Source organism: Pseudophryne corroboree, chromosome 4 (assembly GCF_028390025.1).
Source record: "Pseudophryne corroboree isolate aPseCor3 chromosome 4, aPseCor3.hap2, whole genome shotgun sequence".
Taxonomy (NCBI): domain Eukaryota; kingdom Metazoa; phylum Chordata; class Amphibia; order Anura; family Myobatrachidae; genus Pseudophryne; species Pseudophryne corroboree.
Window position 1 is genome coordinate 815,838,604 of NC_086447.1, and position 21,144 is coordinate 815,859,747.

At 45.5% G+C, this 21,144-nt stretch overlaps 1 protein-coding gene across 10 annotated transcripts in view; it reads right to left on the minus strand.

Annotated features, from left to right (window-relative positions):
* The window catches only part of EHBP1 (EH domain binding protein 1), a 643,275-nt gene that overhangs the window by 90,700 nt on the left and 531,431 nt on the right, over nucleotides 1-21,144 (minus strand). For all 10 annotated transcript variants that reach the window (XM_063918463.1, XM_063918471.1, XM_063918465.1 and 7 more), the window contains one exon: nucleotides 11,554-11,657. In XM_063918463.1, coding sequence (XP_063774533.1) covers nucleotides 11,554-11,657 — 104 coding nt within the window. The remainder of the gene's footprint in view (nucleotides 1-11,553; nucleotides 11,658-21,144) is intronic.

Here is a 21,144-nt window from a genome sequence, read left to right on the forward strand (position 1 = left end):
GTTCCCGGTCACTCTACGAAGAAAATGACACCAAAAAAACATAAAAAATTCATGTCGACCTTTTTCCATGTCGACCTTGTTCCTGTCGACCTTTTGTCCATGTCGAACTAAGGTGTGTCGACCAATTGGCATCGACCTAAGGTGTGTCAACCTTTTTGTTGTCGACCTGGAGTCCCAGACCCCTTGATCATTGGGTTAAGAATCTTTTGATCTAGACTCCCAGAAGAGCGGTTTATGAAAATGACATAATAATTTGAGGTGCTATGAGAGCTGACTCCAAAAAACAAATATAGAATTAGGTATTATACCTACCCCTTCTGGATTTACACCATTTTCCTGATTTGCGATGCATTGTAGTAAATGGTAAAGTACACTGCCATTGCTATTCTGCAGTTCATGCAAGGATAGGGGGTGAGACGGCCGATGGCAAACTGTACAATATAATCTTGTTTACGCACACAGCTGGCTAGAATAGATGTGCTAAACACTGCAAGGTGTTATCCGTCACTGAGAGCCAGGCTGCACAAAGCACTGGCGACTGTTCTGTCATGTTTAACACCATCAACCTGAGCTGCTGGAATAGTCTTATTAGGAAATCTGATATGGAAGGGACTAATAAAATAGGAGACTGGTCACGTATCACATATACCTTGCAGTCGTCATTTACTGACAAAACAACAAACCTACTAAATGGATAAACGCTGATATTTTAAACACACTCCATGCGATTTTCTAGGTCATGCAGTGGATGTCCCAGTATGCATGTTGTCACGGCATGAGAAGGGGCCCTCCCTACCCTTCCTTTACATGTCTACATTTATTTTTCCTACTGCGGATGTGCATGTTTTCCCTCCCTGGGGAGCATAATGGTGGATTACATATCTATGATGATAATAACTGTTGTTCATAAAAGTTACTCACAGGTTGTCCACGTCTGTACCACAAATTAAAATAAGAATTTACTCACCGGTAATTCTGTTTCTCGTAGTCCGTAGTGGATGCTGGGAACTCCGTAAGGACCATGGGGAATAGCGGGCTCCGAAGGAGGCTGGGCACTCTAGAAAGATCTTAGACTACCTGGTGTGCACTGGCTCCTCCCACCATGACCCTCCTCCAAGCCTCAGTTAGGTACTGTGCCCGGACGAGCGTACACAATAAGGAAGGATTTTGAATCCCGGGTAAGACTCATACCAGCCACACCAATCACACCGTACAACTCGTGATATGAAACACAGTTAACAGTATGAAACAATAGAGCCTCTCAACAGATGGCTCAACAATAACCCGATTTAGTTAACAATAACTATGTACAAGTAATGCAGATAAACCGCACTTGGGATGGGCGCCCAGCATCCACTACGGACTACGAGAAACAGAATTACCGGTGAGTAAATTCTTATTTTCTCTAACGTCCTAGTGGATGCTGGGAACTCCGTAAGGACCATGGGGATTATACCAAAGCTCCCAAACGGGCGGGAGAGTGCGGATGACTCTGCAGCACCGAATGAGAGAACTCCAGGTCCTCCTCAGCCAGGGTATCAAATTTGTAGAATTTTGCAAACGTGTTTGCCCCTGACCAAGTAGCTGCTCGGCAAAGTTGTAAAGCCGAGACCCCTCGGGCAGCCGCCCAAGATGAGCCCACCTTCCTTGTGGAATGGGCATTGACAGATTTTGGCTGTGGCAGGCCTGCCACAGTATGTGCAAGCTGAATTGTACTACAAATCCAACGAGCAATAGTCTGCTTAGAAGCAGGAGCACCCAGCTTGTTGGGTGCATATAGGATAAACAGCGAGTCAGATTTTCTGACTCCAGCCGTCCTGGAAACATATATTTTCAGGGCCCTGACAACGTCTAGCAACTTGGAGTCCTCCAAATCCTTAGTAGCCGCAGGCACCACAATAGGCTGGTTCAGGTGAAACGCTGACACCACCTTAGGGAGAAACTGGGGACGAGTCCTCAATTCTGCCCTATCCATATGGAAAATCAAATAAGGGCTTTTACAAGACAAAGCCGCCAATTCTGATACTCGCCTGGCAGAAGCCAAGGCCAATAACATAACCACCTTCCATGTGAGATATTTCAGATCCACGGTTTTTAGTGGTTCGAACCAAAGTGATTTTAAGAAAACTCAACACCACGTTGAGATCCCAAGGTGCCACAGGAGGCACAAACGGGGGCTGACTATGCAGCACTCCTTTTATAAATGTCTGAACTTCAGGTACTGAAGCTAGTTCTTTTTTGAAAGAAAATCGACAGAGCCGAGATCTGTATCTTAATGGAACCCAATTTAAGGCCCATAGTCACTCCTGCTTGCAGGAAATGCAGAAATCGACCTAGTTGAAATTCCTCTGTTGGGGCCCTTTCGGCCTCACACCATGCAACATATTTTCGCCATATGCGGTGATAATGAGTTGCTGTAACCTCTTTCCTGGCTTTAGTAAGCGTAGGAATTACTTCCTCCGGAATACCCTTTTCCTTCAGGATCCGGCGTTCAACCGCCATGCCGTCAAACGCAGCCGCGGTAAGTCTTGGAACAGACAGGGCCCCTGCTGCCGCAGGTCCTGACTGAGTGGCAGAGGCCATTGGTCCTCTGATATAAATTCTTGAAGTTCTGGGTACCAAGCTCTTCTTGGCCATCCACGAGTATCGTTCTTACTCCTCGCCTTCTTATTATTCTCAGTACCTTTGGTATGAGAGGCAGAGGGGAGAACACCTAAACCGACTGGTACTCCCACGGTGTTACCAGAGCGTCCATAGCTATCGCCTGAGGGTCCCTTGACCTGGAGCAATATCTTTTATAGCTTTTTGTTAAGGCGGGACGCCATCATGTCCACCTGTGGCCTTTTCCAATGGTGTACAATCCTATTGGAAGACTTCTGGAGGAAGTCCCCATTCTCCCGGGTGGAGGTCGTGTCTGTTGAGAAGATCTGCTTCCCAGTTGTCCACTCCGGGAATGAACACTGCTGACAGTGCTAACACATGATTTTCCGCCTATCGGAGAATCCTTGTGGCTTCTGCCATCGCCATCCTGCTTTTTGTGCCGCCCTGTTGATTACATGGGCGACTGCCGTGATGTTGTCTGATTGGATCAGTACCGGCTAGTTTTGAAGCAGAGGCCTTGTTGGCCTCAGGGCATTGTAAATGGCCCTCAGATCCAGAATATTTATGTGTAGGGAAATAACCTGACTTGACCAAAGTCCCTGGAAGTTTCTTCCCTATGCGACTGCCCCCCAGCCTCAAAGGCTGGAATCCATGGTCACTAGGACCTAGTCCTGTATGCCGAACCTGCGGCCCTCTTGAAGATGGGCACTCTGCAGCCACCACAGTAGAGATACCCTGGTCCTTGGAGACAGGGTTATCAGCCTATGCATCGGAAGATGCGATCCGGACCACTTGTCCAACAGGTCCCTCTGAAAAGTTCTTGTATGGAACCTGCCTAATGGGATTGCTTCGTAAGAAGCTACCATTTTTCCCAGGACTCGCGTGCAATGATGCACCGCTACCTATTTTGGTTTCAGGAGGTCTCTGACTAGAGATGACAACTCCTTGGCTTTCTCCTCCGGGAGAAACACTATTTCTGGTTTATGTCCAGAACCATCCCCAGGAACAGTAGACGTGTCATAGGAACCAGCTGTGACTTTGGACTGTTTAGAATCCACCTATGCTGTTGTAGCACTTTCCAAAATAGTGCTACCCCGACTACCAACTGCTCCTTGGACCTCGCCCTTATAACGAGATTGTCCAATTACGGGATAATTACAACTCCCTTTTTTTTTTGAAGGAGTATCATCATTTCGGCCATTACCTTGATAAAACACCCTCGGTGCCATGTACAGTCCAAACGGCAGTGTCTGGACTTGGTAATGGTAATCCTGTACCACAAATCTGAGGTACTCCTGGCGAGGATGGTAAATGGGGACATGCAGGTAAGCATCCTTGATGTCCCGGGATACCATGTAATCCCCCTCGTCCAGGCTTGCAATAACCGCCCTGAGCGATTCCATCTTGAACTTGAATTTTTTTATGTTCAAGGATTTTAAATATAAAATGGGTCACACCGAACCATGCGGTTTCGGTACCCCAACCCGTGTGGAATAGTAACCCCGTCCTTGTTGAAGTAGGGGCACCTTGAGTATTACCTGCTGGGAATACCGCTTATTAATTGCCTCTAGCACAGCCTCCCTGCCTGAGGGAGTTGTCAGCAAGGCATATTTTAGGAAATGGCTGGGGGGAGACATCTCTAATTCCAGCTTGTACCCCTGAAATACTACTTGGAAGAAACAGGGATCCACCTGTGAGCGAGCCCACTAATTGCTGAAATTTTTGAGGCGGCCCCCCACCGTACCTGGCTACACCTGTGGAGCACCCGCGTCATGGTGTGTACTCACAGGAGGCGGGGGAAGAATCTTGATTCTGGGAACAGGCTGACTGGTGCAGCTTTTTCCCTCTACCCTTGTCTCTGTACAGAAAGGAAGCGCCATTTGACCCGTTTGCTTTTCTGAAGCCGAAAGGACTGTACCTTTTTCTGTGAGGAAACCTGAGGTAAAATTATTTCTTCCCAGCAGTTGCTGTGGATACGAGGTCCCAGAGACCATCCCCAAATAATTCCTCACCCTTATAAGGCTCTCTATGCGCTTTTTAAGTCAGCATCACCTGTCCAGTGACAGGTCTCTAATACCCTCCTGACAGAATGGACATTACATTTATTTTGGATGCCAGCCGGCAAAATATCCCTCTGTGCATCCCCCATATATAAGACAACGTCTTTAATATGTTTTTATGTTTGCCAACTATTATCCCTGTTTGACAGGGTCACCAACCACGCTGCAGCAGCACTATCTGCAGGTCTCAGTCTAGTACCTGAGTGTGTAAATACAGACTTCAGGATAGCCTCCTGTTTTTTATCAACAGGTACCTATTAAAGTGGCCGTATCCTAAGACGGCAGTGCCACCTTTTTTGACAAACGTGTGAGCGCCTTATCCACCCTAGGGGATATCTCCCAGCGTAACTTATCCTCCTGGCGGGAAAGGGTACGCCATCAGTAACTTTTTTATAAATTACCAGTTTCTTAACGGGGGAACCCACGCTTTTCACACACTTAATTTATTCATCTGATGGGGGAACAAAACACTGCCTGTTTTTTCTCCCCAAACCTAAAACCCATTTATAGAGGTTAAAGTCAGAAATGTATAACACATTTTTTATTGCCGGGATCAAGTCCCGGATTGGATTGTGTATATGTCTCCACCTTGTCGACACTGGAGTCAGACTCCGTGTCGACATCTGTGTCTGCCATCTGAGAGAGCGGGCGTTTTTGAGCCCCTGATGGCCTTTGAGACGCCTGGGCAGGCGCGGGCTGCGAAGCCGGCTGTCCCACAACTGTTACGTCATCCACCCTTTTATGTAAGGAGTTGACACTGTCGGTTAATACCTTTTACCTCTCTATCCACTCTGGTGTCGGCCCCACAGGGGGCGACATCACATATATCGGCCTCTGTTCCGTCACCATATAAGCCTCCTCATTCAACATGTCGACACAGCCGTACCGACACACCGCAGACACACAGGGAATGCTCTAAACGAGGACAGGACCCACAAAAGCCCTTTGGGGGGACAGAGTGAGAGTATGCCAGCACACACCAGAGCGCTATATACTGCAGGGACTAACTGAGTTATGTCCCCTATAGCTTTATATCTATATATATAATGTATACTGCGCCTAAATTTAGTGCCCCCTCTCTCTTTTTTTTAACCCTTGTAGACTGCAGGGGAGAGCCAGGGAGCTTCCCTCCAACGGAGCTGTGAGGGAAAATGGCGCCAGTGTGCTGAGGAGATAGGCTCCGCCCCTTTTTCGCGGCCTATTCTCCCGTTTTTTATGGACTTCTGGCAGGGGTATTTACCTCATATATAGCCCCTGGGGCTATATATTGAGGTATTTTTGCCAGCCAAGGTGTTTTTATTGCTGCCTCAGGGCGCCCCCCCCCAGCGCCCTGCACCCTCAGTGACCGGAGTATGAAGTGTGTGAGAGGAGCAATGGCGCACAGCTGCAGTGCTGTGCGCTACCTTGGTGAAGACTGAGTCTTCATGCCGCCGATTTTCCGGACCATCTTCTTGCTTCTGGCTCTGTAAGGGGGACGGCGGCGCGGCTCCGGGACCGAACATCAAGGCTGGGCCTGCGGTCGATCCCTCTGGAGCTAATGGTGTCCAGTAGCCTAAGAAGCCCAATCCGGCTGCAAGCAGGCGAGTTCGCTTCTTCTCCCCTTAGTCCCTCGCTGCAGTGAGCCTGTTGCCAGCAGGTCTCACTGAAAAGAACAAATTCTAAGACTATAACTTTCTAAGAGCTCAGGAGAGCCCCTAGTGTGCATCCAACCTCGGCCGGGCACGAAATCTAACTGAGGCTTGGAGGAGGGTCATGGTGGGAGGAGCCAGTGCACACCAGGTAGTCTAAGATCTTTCTAGAGTGCCCAGCCTCCTTCGGAGCCCGCTATTCCCCATGGTCCTTACGGAGTTCCCAGCATCCACTAGGACGTTAGAGAAAATACATTTGTCTCCTACAGTGTACCTCTAAACGTGAAGACATGAACAATGAGCCCCCATAGACTGACCTTCCAAACTGTGCCCCGTTCAAGGGGGGTAATTCCAAGTTGATCGCAGCAGGATTTTTGTTAGCAATTGGGCAAAACCATGTGTACTGCAGGGGAGGCAGATATAACATTTGCAGAGAGAGTTAGATTTGGGTGGGGTATTTTGTTTCTGTGCAGGGTAAATACTGGCTGCTTTATTTTTACACTGCAAATTAGATTGCAGTTTGAACACACCACATCCAAATCTAACTCTCTCTGCACATGTTATATCTGTCTCCCCTGCAGTGCACATGGTTTTGCCCAATTGCTAACAAAAATCCTGCTGCGATCAACTTGGAATTACCCCCAAGGTCAGAGAATCTGAAGTGTCCTGACAAAATTGGGACAGTTAGGAGGCATGTAACACATACATGTGTGACAGCTATATTAGGTGGGGTTGGGTAGGGGATACTGGCAGTCAGGATGCCGACGATCAGAATACTGACACCAGCACCCTGACTGCCATAATACCGACAGGTGCGAGCAACTGAACTAACCCTTACACTATTCCTGCCTTTCCTGTGCCTAACCCTAACCCTCCCCGCAGCCTAACCCTAACCTTCCCCGCAGCCTAACCCTCCCCGCAGCCTAACCCTCCCCGCAGCCTAACCCTAACCTTCCCCGCAGCCTAACCCTAACCCTCCCCGCAGCCTAACCCTAACCCTCCCCGCAGCCTAACTCTAACCCTCCCAACAGCCTAACCCTCCCCGCAGCTAAACTCTAACCCTCCCCGCAGCCTGTTGTAGTATTACAGTACTTAGTCCCAGCAAGGTAGCACATCTAATTATAATAAACTAGGGTGTGCAGTCCAGGCCCCGTTTCCATATAGTCTATATTATGTGTGTGTATACACACCTGAGGGATTGGGACAGCCCTCATCTCTGGATTAGCACCCCACCCACTGCCTCTCAGGCTTTTAAACAGGGAACCAGCACATTCTGACTGCACAAAAGACATAGGTATGATCCTTTTAATTATATACAAAGTCAGTTTGGGGGTGAGCTTTTGGGGCGTGGAGCTCCCTATATTGCTCTGGCTGGGCCACCTTGGGGCATCACCACCTTACATTTACTTTTAACACTTATATCACATTGTGTTTGTTTTATATTTATGTAGCTTTTTTCACACTTATAACACTGCTCAGCTAAACTTCACATTCTAACACTCTGACACTTTACTGCTGTCCTCTTCTTTTCTTTCACATTCAGCAGCCTCTTTAATTTGCTTAACACTGATCTTTCACTCCTATCCTTTTTCTGTGTGATGCCCTGGGGTGGTTTGGCTGGGGTGGTCTGGGGGTGCTCTGCGTCCCGGAGGTGAACCCCTATAGTGTTAGGGACCTGTCCGATGAGGTCACCGTGAAGCAGGTGGGCAGGCTCATATACTGGCCAATATATGTCAAGAACCTCAAATATTATATTATGGTTATAATAATTTTAATGGTGTATGGTGCACCTGCACCCTTTTTCCTATGTTGTAGTATTACAGTACTTAGTCCCAGCAAGGTAGCACATCCCATTATAATAAGCTAGGGTGTGCAGTCCAGGCCCCATTTCCATAAAGTCTGTATATACTTAGGCAAAGTGTATGTGAATTTAAACATACATGACGCATAGTTATTGGGCCTTCACAACTGCTTGTTTGGAAGTATCAGTATTTCTACAAGTAATGGGCATAGATTGTAAGTTCCTAGGGGCAGGGATATTTTCCGTGTCATTTGTGATAAATTCTGATTGATTACTGGTACCTATATCTAACTCCTCCAGCCCCAAGCTAATGAGTACAACTCTGGGGATCCAAAATATTTGTTTCTCGCAATATAGGATTCCCTGATGGGATAAACAGCAAGAAGGAAAGTGTCACCTTGGTATATAGGTGTAGATTAATAACAGTGATGTAGGAAAAGATATGTAAAACACCAGGTTAATCACTATACTATACGAGCGCTGATAGCTTGTACAAGCTTCTGATTTCTATGACTCGTAATATTAGTGTATAAAGGGCTCCCAACAAGTATCCTTACACTTACAGAAAACAGGGAGATTAGTGTATCAGTGCATCTTGTGTGAAAACGCACTGTGCACCAATGAATGTTCACACATTGCGCCTATGCAGATTTGCTGGGTCCTGGTACTTATACCCCCCCTGCACCTAAAAAAGATAGGATAGTGGACTAAGGGATATATTCAATTTGTGTCAGTATTTCAGACAATCTGAAAAACAGCACTTTGACGGTTTTAGGTTGAATTTGCATTTTTTAGACTGTTGAAAGAACAGACACTTGTCGGAAAACACGTGGTTTCTGTAGAAAACGCAGCTGCTTTCGACAGTTTGCCGCTGATGCAGATTCGACTTGTAATCAAGTCGAATCTGCATTTGTTGAAATGCTGACTGTTTCCGGCAGAGCAGGCCCTAACCAATATGATGCCCTAGGCAAGATTCTGGCTGGTAACCCCTAGCACCGCCGCTAGTTCCGCCTCTGACCCTGCACTCCTTTCCCAGCACCATCACCCCTCACCCATAGCAGTCCTCATTTCGGTGCTCCTACCCCCTATATTTTAAATAGGAACAGTGCACACATTCGGTACACAGCTCAAAAAGGGGCGTTTTCTTGCTGGGAAGGGCATGGCCACTCAATAGTACTCTCTATTCAAATTATGCCACACAGTAGTGCAACTTTATTCACATTTTATCATGCGCTAGTCTCCCTTATTCACGTTACATCACACATTAGTACCACTTTACCTTATATACGTTACTCCTCACAGTAGTACCCCTAATTCACATTACATCATACTTAATTGCTCCTTATTCAGATTACACCACACCATTTGTTCCTTATTCACATTACATCACACCATATTGCTTATTATTCACATTAGACCACAAAGTAGTGCCCTTTCTATACGTAATGCCACACAGTAGAGCACCTCATATACATTAGTAATGCATTTATACACATAATAGCACACAGTAATGCTCCTCACACATATGACACACATTATTAATGTCCTTATAAACATAATGCCCCTTACACATTATGAAAAACAGAACATAGGCATGCCGCATATCATTTTAATCAGCAGAAGCTGCTTGTGCCCCTAGGCATCCCAAATGCCCTAGGCATACGAAAAACAGAATACAGGCATGCTGCATATCATTTTAATCAGCAGAAGCTGCCTGTGCCCCATGGCGTCCCAAATGCCCTAGGCATTTGCCTAGTTTGTCTATGCCTAGGGCCGGCTCTGATTTCCGGCCAGCATTGAATAGTGACGTGTTGGATGCTCTCCGTCGGAGAGGATCCAACATCACTTGAATATACTCCTAAAGTAGCATTCTTTTTTTTCTTCTTCACTTTTTGGACTTTTTTTTAAACTTTTTTTATCAGACCTATCCAATTGTTATGGCAGAAAAAACCCTGTTGTTCATGCGAAAATATATAGGGTCCGCGAAAAGTTGATATGGCCTGCAGATGAAACTTAACCCCCAATAAGTACCAGCATCGGGGGATAAACGCCGGCTATCAGGGCTTATAGCCCCCAGCAAATCCATTATCCACGGTAAATTACCACAGATAATTGGATACCACCTGTATCCTGATTTTAAGTAATGTCAATGCACAGGATACAATCATTTTCACAGACTGCAGTTCCAGATGCAATGTTACCGTCTCTGGTTTATATTTAAAATTTTCCTATGCATCTTATACATCTTAGATTTTGTTCAGTAATTGTACGATTTGTAAACGCATTCTGCATGACAAATTATAATGCCACATATCACAAATATCAAGCATCAGTTTTGATCAAATTGTCCTATTTATGGCCAGGGGGTCGTATAGCGAAATCCAAGACTTCCTCTATCGAATCAATTTAGATTCAATAGAATTGATTTTTTTAGCCCAGTACTCTTGACAGCTTACAGCACTGATGAACTAATTACTTTTCCAACCCAGCAGATTTTTAGGCCCCATATCCTGAAATCTCACAGCCTAAATTTGTGGAGATGTCAGATTCAGAGAGGTCAAAATAAGTTATTTGTGGAATCCTGAGGGTAAAATGTGTGTTGTTTTTTTCTATTTCTCTCTCCCTTTTCAAATGAAAGTTGTAAAACGTTACAGCTCCTACTCTAGGTGTAATAATCTGTGCCACCGCTGTAACTGTAACAAAACAAACGAGGACGTTAATTTAGGAAATGACACACACAGGGAATGGCCACTGTCAGATTCTAGCTATGCATACTGGGACATGCACATATTTCAGTGTGCTGCTTCCTCTATCCATCCCGCACAGCTGTCCATCAAACGCTGCTTTTTCCCCGCGGTCTATTAAATATTTCCCTCACAAATCAATTTTACACATGATCAGCCCATACTCCTACTGAGCTGAACCTCCCCGTTAATTAAGTGAAGAAATTACCATATATATTATATTAATGCAAACATCATTCAGCTGGTAATTCACGGCTGATCTGGATAATGGAAAGGTTGAACACCCATTAACCCAAGCCAACAAAATGGGTTGGCTGGGAAAAATCGTGCATGGTCTCCTGTGACTTGTCCCTCTAACTGCAGCACGGCGGTATCAGCTACTGTAATAATTAAAATCCTCTTGCTAGATCAATACTGGCATCTCTGGATGGGAAGTGTCCTCAATGGGAACGCCTCATACAAGGAGGTGGGGAGGGCTTTTTGTAAGTGGGAAAAATTCATTTTTTTTATCTGACAATTATCACCTCGGTGCAGACTAATTCGGCAGTATGCCCCTCTTACAGTGCTTTGAATGCACCAGAGATTGACATCTCTGGAAAGAGGAGAGAAAAAAAAGGCCCTAACATCTCATTTTTAACAAATAAAAGCACAATTTTCCCATGCAGTTGAGAATTATCAGCAATCATAAAATAGGACAGAAAAAGGAGAAAGTAAAATACATTTAGCACTTCATCTTCTGATGGTTTCTTCTGGGTTTCGGTTATCACAGCTCCTTCATTCCCTCTTTTTGTGTCTTCTTGCATTGATCTCTGCCTTTTGATGTCTTGAAAAAAATAAACAGAAGGGAGAGAAAGTCCATTATATTCAGGCCTGAGACTGAGGGTTGGATATCATACAATACAGAACACTAACCAAAAGAATCTGTAAGCAGTTAACAGGACTAACACTGGTTTACAACAAAAAACCCCGAAATCTAAATAAAATAATAATGATAACAATAGATGTGAAAATCCTCCAAAAATTAACTATATGATGTACTGTATTTTAATTGTATATATATATATATATATATATATATACACACACACACACACACACACACACACACACACACACACACACACATATATACACACACACACACACACACACACACACACAAAACTGCAAAAGTTGTAGGCAGGTGTGGAAACATTGCTGCAAAGTAAGAATGCTTTAAAACATGGAAGTGTTAATAGTTTATTTTTATCAATTAACAAAATGCAAAGTTAGTGAACAGAAGAGAACTCCAAATCAAATCAGTATTTGGTGTGTCCACCCTTTGCCTACAAACAGCGTCAATTTATCTAGGTACACTTGCACATAGTTTTGGCAGGAACTCAGCAGGAAGGTTGTTCCAAACATTGTGAAGAACTAACCACAGATCTTCTGTGGATGTAGGCTTGCACAAATCCTTCTGTCTCTTCATGTAAACCCAGACAGACTTGATGTTGAGATCAGGGCACTGTGGGGGCCATATAATCACTTCCAGGACTCCTTGTTTTTCTTTACGCTGAAGATAGTTTTTATGACACTGGATGTACGTATATCTACATATGTTACAGTACTGTATATATACATACATACACGAGGCATGGCTATTGCATAATGACATTGATGCTATAATTTACGTTTAATTATATTAAATACATTTTAACTACATTTCCCTTCTATGTACTCCTCTTCTGCACCCACACCGCTATATTCTTTTTTCCATTGATCATAGCCGTGCTGTAGCTCATTATCTGTCAGCTGTCTCAAGAGCTCCGTTGTTTTCTTCTTTATCTCAGTAACTAATGTAAAATGGGATCCCTTGAGTAAAGATTTTACTTTAGGGAAAATAAAGAAGTTACATGGTGCTAGGTCTGGCAAGTATGGAGGATGTTCTAGCACTGCAATCTGTTTCTCAGCCAAAAACTACTTCACAGAGAGAGCTGTGTGGCACGGTACGTTGTCCTGATGGAGGATGAAAGGATGAAACCATTTTTCCACAACTATGGTCTCTCTTTCTTCCGATTCTTTCCGGCAAAGTTTCTACAACATTTTGTAGTAATGTTGAGTCACTTGCGCCTTCTGGTACCCAGTCTGCCAAAATAACACCCTAGAGATAAAAAGAAACAATTAACATGGCATTGAAATTGGATTTGCTTTGACGTGTTTTCGTCATTCTTGGTGATGATGGTGTTTTCCAGTGCATGCACTGGTGTTTTGTCTCAGGTTCGTACTGGATGATCCATGTTTCATCACATGTAATTACTATATCTAAAAAATGTGAATCTGCTTGAAATTGTTCCAAAATGTCTTCACACATATGCTTTCTGCACGGCATTGAGAACCATCTTCGCACAAACTTATAAGCTCTTGATGCAGAACTTGCCTAACAGTTTCTTTGTCGAGTATTACCATTTCTGCTATAATTCGGATGTTGGGTCGATGGTCAATTTGAACAATTTTCTAAATTTTTCCCACATTTTCATTTGTTTTTGATGTGCAAAACCTTCTGAGATATTCAGAAACTTCAATATCCTCACGACTGTCCATGTCTTTTGTGCCAATCAAAAACACGTGCATGTGACGGGATCCGGTCTGAAGATCGACAGTATCTAGGTCGACCACTATAGGTCGACAGTCACGAGGTCGACATGGATGGAAGGTTGACAGGGTTTCTAGGTCGACAGGTCTAAAGGTCGACATGAGTTTTTCACATTTTTTTTCATTTTTTGAATTTTTTCATACTTAACGATCCACGTGGACTACGACTGGAACGGTAATCTGTGCCGAGCGAAGCGGTAGCGGAGCGAAGGCACCATGCGAGGGGACGCGGTGCACTAATTTGGGATCCCGGTCACTCTACGAAGAAAACGACACACACAAAAAAAAAATCCTCATGTCGACCTTTAGACCTGTCGACCTAGCACATGTCGACCTAGAAACCCTGTTGACCTTCCATCCATGTTGACCTATAGTGGTCGACCTAAACATTGTCGACCTAGATACTGTCGATTTGATGAACCACACCCGCATGTGACATACATGCACGTGTGTTTATGTCACAGTTAGCATATTGAAAGATTCAGTGACCGTTTTGTTCTTCCATGAAGACCACTTCTGGCTGGACTTCGCCGAAAAAGGTAGATGGGCATACCTGGGTCCCACTGGTTTCTTCAAGTTTTGAGCTGATGGCACTGCTGGACAACTTTCAATTTTGAAGGGAAACAAGCCTGATGTGTCTTTCCTCTGATGCACTAAGTTTCCTTGAACGACCACTGCGTCTACGGTCCTCAACGTTGCCCGTTTCTTTGTGCTTCAATGTTGAGAAATACAGGAAGGTACTTATCCATAATGCAATACCATCAGGGAGGTGTCTGATTGGCTTCAAATTTATTATGCAGCAGGACAACGACCCCAAACATACAACCAAAGTATTAAGAACTATCTTTAGCGTAAAGAACAAGGAGTCCTGGAAGTGATGATATGGACACCACAGAGTCCTGATCTCAACATCATCAAGTCTGTCTGGGATTACATGATGAGACAGAAGGATTTGAGCAAGCCTACAGAAGATATGTGGCTAGTTCTCCAAGATGTTTAGAACAACCACCCTGCCGAGTTCCTTCAAAACCTGTGGGCAACTGTACCTAGAAGAATTGAAGCTGTTTCGAAGGCAAAGGGTGGTCACACCAAATATTGATCTGATTTAGATTTCTCTTCTGTTCATTCACTTTGCTTTTTATTAACTGATAAAAATAAACTATTAACACTTCTATTTTTGAAAGCAGTCTTACTTTGCAGCATTGTCTCCACACCTGCTTAAAAATTATATATATATATCTTTAAATAATTTTTTTTTATTGCATGACATCACATTAATTTGCACTGCTATTGCCGGTTCAGAGCAGGCAGGGGAAAACAGCAGGCGTGCGTTCTTTACAACAGAACTGGATGCCCCCCACAAAAGTAATTACATATAAAGGAATGCTCTACGAGGTGTTCGCATTAGTCACATTACAGGGCTGGTTCAACTACACTGAACATTATGATGCAGTTTCAATTAGACACGAGTTGCGAGCACCTACAATTATGAAAGACTGATTCATGCTCACACCTCCATAAACTGCCATCAGAAATTAACTACAAAGATGCATCCCACAAAGTAACTGAAGATGGCCTTATATGTACCGTGCTCAGGGCCGACAACAGAAATTTTGGGGCCCGGTACACGGATATCTCTGCGCCCCCCCAGCCCAAACCTCCTCGTGCCCCCTGACTCACACACATCCCTCCCTGCATGTGCCAATAAATGTATTCATGAGGCTGATCTCATCTGACATGCACATGCATGCTTGCAGATGCATCCATATGTGCAGAATGCAGATGCATGCATAATGTGCAGAATGTGCCTGCCAGCTTCCCACCCCAAACCAATCCTAAAGCCTATTCCCTATACATGTATTATATGAACTGAGAAAAGCCTTACCAGCAGGCTGCCTGCAGCAGCAACACACTGACACTCACAGCCGCCCACCGGCGCCGCGGCGCTAATTGACCAGGCTAGCCTCACCTCCCCAATTCCAATAGTACTCTCTGTCTGCCCAGCCGGGCCGCTCCTGCTTTGCGCTCCATCCGGCTCCTCACTCACACAGCAGTCAGGGAGGCCGCGTGCGGTGAGGACTCTGGAGGGGCGGTCCGGATAGCAGGATGACAGGTGACCTGGGGGCACTGAGGGGTGAACACAGAACTCCGGAGGGAGGGGGCACGTACCCCTGCAAAAAAAAACCAACAACCACACAGCGGGCGGCCCGGCCGCGGCTGCCGCAATGCCAGGAACAAATATATTGTTTACAGTTATGATGAAATGCAGCCGCCGCTGCCCGCTGCCTGGACCTTGGGGCCCCTAACAACGACGGGGCCCTGGCCGGGTGTCCCCTTTGACTCCCCCTGTCGCCAGGCCTGACCGTACCAAACATAATGCACATACATGTAAAGCACAAAATGCAACAGGCTTTGGGATTATTTATATTTATAGCAAAATATTTATGTGATTCACAAGTGAAGAAATTAAAAATGGAAATACTGTGTGTGAGAAAAACCAGTGCGTGCACGGCATACTGGCATACTTAGGGTTGGGGCCGGGATCCCTGCAGTCAGTATACCGACGCCAGGATCCTGGCCACCAGAATGCCGGCAGGGGGGCGAGCGCAACAAAGCCCCTTGCGGGCTCGGTGGCAAGCTGCGCTCGCCATAGGTTCTATTCCCACTCTATGAGCGTTGTGGACAACCACGAGTGGGATTAGTCCTGTGCCCACTGCAGCCGACATTGTGTCGCCTGGGATTTCAGCGTCGGTATGCTGACCAGCGGCATGGTAACTGCATCTCCTTTACTTACATTTACTCTGTAGTACAATATTCATAGCAGCAATGTATGAACAGAAAATATGTGATTTGTCTTAGAGCAGTGGTTCCCAAACGCGCTCCTCAAGGCATCCTAACAATATAGGTTTTAAACCTATCCGCATTAGGACTGCATTTGGGAACCAGTGTCTTTAAATCATGCAGGATTCCCTGGTGCTACTCCAGTCCTAATATTCTTTAGAACACTCAAAACAAGTCTAAAAAAGAAAAGAACTCCCACAACAAAACACTTGGAAGTACTGTATGTTGCATGTAACAAGTAGTTTAGGCAGTATGGAATATTGGGACGTTTTATTTAGAATATATGAGGGACGGTATTGAGACGAGGCACTGTACTAATTCCTTAAGGAGACAGCTACTCTCTGATGGAACTATAGTTGTAGTGGAACTAGAAGTCCCAGCAGGTAGAACATACTGACACAGTTCCATAACAGCTGGAGAGTAGCAAGTGGACGGAGATCATAATTCACAAGTGGCTGCACCTGCCTTAGTGTCAGTTATGAGTAGTCATATTAAAAGATTTAGCCAATGATGACAGAGCTTGTACAGTACATATGGGCACTTTCCCTTCAGCCAGTGACATGAGTTGAATTCACTTTGTCAGAGTTGCATTCATGCAGATTAACCAATAGTGCGTATGGCCTTCAATGAAGAAAAAGTCAAGGGGACACGGAAAAACAGATACTTTTACTTCCCTTTATTTTTCAATAGTGCAGTGGTTCCCAAACTCCGTTCTCATTGCACTATAACAGTCCAAGTTTTAAGTATATCCATGCTTAAGCACAGGTGACTTAATTAGTACCTCAGTCAATTTGATTCTATAATCTGTGCACAAACACGGATATCCTTAAAAACCTGGACTGTATGGTGCCTTGAGGACAGAGACTGAGAAACCTTGCACTAGTGAGCAATTCAGACAATACCAACTACAGAGCAATGAAGTAGTCCATGCAGCCATCATTTCCAGGGCTCTGCCAGTTGTTCTGTCATACAGAACCAGCTGTGACAGTTAAGTGTTCATTCTAGTGGAAGCTGGAAGCCACGTGGTTCACAGGTAATAGTATAAATGTCTGGTAGGTATTTCTGTGTGAACATTTTCTGTTGCCAGGTTTTGTGCATGCAAACTAAATGTCTCAGGCTTACAGCTGCTTTCTCACCCATTGTGCACTATACGCCTAATTCAGACCTGATTGCAGCAGCAAAATCTTTATCTAATGGGCAAAACCACGTGCACTGAGGGTGGGGCAGATGTAACATGTGCAGAGAGAGTTAGATTTGACTGGGTTATATTGTTTCTGTGCAGTGTAAATACTGGCTGCTTTATACTTACACTGCAATTTAGATTTCAGTTTGAACACACCCCACCCAAATCTTAAGGGCCCCATACACTAGAACGATAATGCCCAATTTCGGGCATTCAGCCCGATATACCGGGAGAAATCAGGCATTTTGGAAGTGATTCTGATCTGATGCGTGTTCCCGTGAGCATCGAATCGGATCCTCCAGATTGAACGTGCTGCACTCGTGATATGTGGGACCCCGCAGGCATGGCTGGGATCTCCCAAGATATATCGTATGCAAAAGGACAGCATACGATGTATCTTGGGCGATCCTGCCACCCGGGAGGCTGCCGGGGTGATCGCCTGCGACATGTCGGACGGACATGTCGCAGTAGTGTATGGGGCCCTTAACTCTCTCTGCACATGTTATATCTGACCCACCCCCCACCCCACCCCCTGCACTGCATCAAGGTCTTGCCCATTACAGAACAAAATTGCTGCTGCGATCAGGTCTGAATTAGGCCCTATGGTTTGGTTACAACTGTGCACTAAGCACTATTTAGAACCATGTGAAATAAACATCAGTCTTCTTCTCTGTTGGGACTTTTGTACTGTGCAATAAAATTACATTTGCTATAATTACTTGAATGATGCAATTAACATAATATATGCGGTAAGGTGTTAACTTTTAATGTTATTAGCAGTTAGTAGCATATTCTGTAAATAATGTTTTAATATACCAGTCTGGGTCTGGGCAATCGCTTTAGAACCACTGGAGGGTCTATTGGTGCATATCTGGCACTTACAATGAAAACAAAAAATAAGATTTTACTTACCGATAAATCTATTTCTCGGAGTCCGTAGTGGATGCTGGGGTTCCTGAAAGGACCATGGGGAATAGCGGCTCCGCAGGAGACAGGGCACAAAAAGTAAAGCTTTTCCGATCAGGTGGTGTGCACTGGCTCCTCCCCCTATGACCCTCCTCCAGACTCCAGTTAGGTACTGTGCCCGGACGAGCGTACACAATAAGGGAGGATTTTGAATCCCGGGTAAGACTCATACCAGCCACACCAATCACACCGTACAACTTGTGATCTAAACCCAGTTAACAGTATGATAACAGCGGAGCCTCTGAAAGATGGCTTCCTTCAACAATAACCCGAATTAGTTAACAATAACTATGTACAATTTATGCAGATAATCCGCACTTGGGATGGGCGCCCAGCATCCACTACGGACTCCGAGAAATAGATTTATCGGTAAGTAAAATCTTATTTTCTCTATCGTCCTAGTGGATGCTGGGGTTCCTGAAAGGACCATGGGGATTATACCAAAGCTCCCAAACGGGCGGGAGAGTGCGGATGACTCTGCAGCACCGAATGAGAGAACTCCAGGTCCTCCTTAGCCAGAGTATCAAATTTGTAAAATTTTACAAACGTGTTCTCCCCTGACCACGTAGCTGCTCGGCAAAGTTGTAATGCCGAGACCCCTCGGGCAGCCGCCCAAGATGAGCCCACCTTCCTTGTGGAGTGGGCCTTTACAGATTTAGGCTGTGGCAAGCCTGCCACAGAATGTGCAAGTTGGATTGTGCTACAGATCCAACGAGCAATCGTCTGCTTAGACGCAGGAGCACCCATCTTGTTGGGCGCATACAATATAAACAACGAGTCAGATTTTCTGACTCCAGCTGTCCTTGCAATATATATTTTTAATGCTCTGACAACGTCCAGTAACTTGGAGTCCTCCAAGTCACTTGTAGCCGCAGGCACTACAGTAGGCTGGTTCAGATGAAATGCTGACACCACCTTAGGGAGAAAATGCGGACGAGTCCGCAGTTCTGCCCTGTCCGAATGGAAAATCAGATATGGGCTTTTGTAAGATAAAGCTGCCAATTCTGACACTCTCCTGGCAGAAGCCAGGGCTAGAAGCATGGTCACTTTCCATGTGAGATATTTCAAATCCACCTTTTTTAGTGGTTCAAACCAATGAGATTTTAGGAAGTCCAAAACCACATTTAGATCCCACGGTGCCACTGGAGGCACCACAGGAGGCTGTATATGCAGCACTCCCTTAACAAAGGTCTGGACTTCAGGGACTGAAGCCAATTCTTTTTGAAAGAAAATCGACAGGGCCGAAATTTGAACCTTAATAGATCCCAATTTGAGACCCATTGACAATCCTGATTGCAGGAAATGTAGGAATCGACCCAGTTGAAATTCCTCCGTCGGAGCACTCCGATCTTCGCACCACGCAACATATTTTCGCCAAATTCGGTGATAATGTTGCACGGTTACTTCCTTCCTTGCTTTAATCAAAGTAGGAATGACTTCTTCCGGCATGCCTCTTTCCTTTAGGATCCGGCGTTCAACCGCCATGCCGTCAAACGCAGCCGCGGTAAGTCTTGAAACAGACAGGGACCCTGCTGAAGCAAGTCCCTCCTTAGAGGTAGAGGCCACGGATCTTCCGTGATCATCTCTTGAAGTTCCGGGTACCAAGTCCTCCTTGGCCAATCCGGAACCACTAGTATCGTTCTTACGCCTCTTTGCCGTATAATTCTCAATACTTTTGGTATGAGAGGCAGAGGAGGAAACACATACACCGACTGGTACACCCAAGGCGTTACCAGCGCGTCCACAGCTATTGCCTGCGGATCTCTTGACCTGGCGCAATACCTGTCCAGTTTTTTGTTGAGGCGAGACGCCATCATGTCCACCATTGGTCTTTCCCAACGGGTTACCAGCATGTGGAAGACTTCTGGATGAAATCCCCACTCTCCCGGGTGAAGATCGTGTCTGCTGAGGAAGTCTGCTTCCCAGTTGTCCACTCCCGGGATGAACACTGCTGACAGTGCTATCACATGATTCTCTGCCCAGCGAAGAATCCTTGCAGCTTCTGCCATTGCCCTCCTGCTTCTTGTGCCGCCCTGTCTGTTCACATGGGCGACTGCCGTGATGTTGTCCGACTGGATCAATACCGGTTTTCCCTGAAGCAGAGGTTCTGCCTGGTTTAGAGCATTGTATATTGCTCTTAGTTCCAGAATGTTTATGTGAAGAGACGTTTCCAGGCTCGTCCATACTCCCTGGAAGTTTCTTCCTTGTGTGACTGCTCCCCAGCCTCTCAGGCTGGCGTCCGTGGTCACCAGGATCCAATCCTGTATGCCGAATCTGCGGCCCTCCAATAGATGAGCACTCTGCAACCACCACAGAAGAGACACCCTTGTCCTTGGAGACAGGGTTATCCGTAGGTGCATCTGAAGATGCGACCCTGACCATTTGTCCAACAGATCCCTTTGGAAAATTCTTGCGTGGAATCTGCCGAATGGAATCGCTTCGTAAGAAGCCACCATTTTTCCCAGGACTCTTGTGCATTGATGTACAGACACCTTTCCTGGTTTTAGGAGGTTCCTGACAAGCTCGGATAACTCCTTGGCTTTTTCCTCCGGGAGAAAACCTTTTTCTGAACCGTGTCCAGAATCATCCCTAGGAACAGCAGACGAGTTGTCGGCATTAACTGGGATTTTGGAATATTCAGAATCCACCCGTGCTGTTTTAGCACTTCTTGAGACAGTGCTAATCCCAT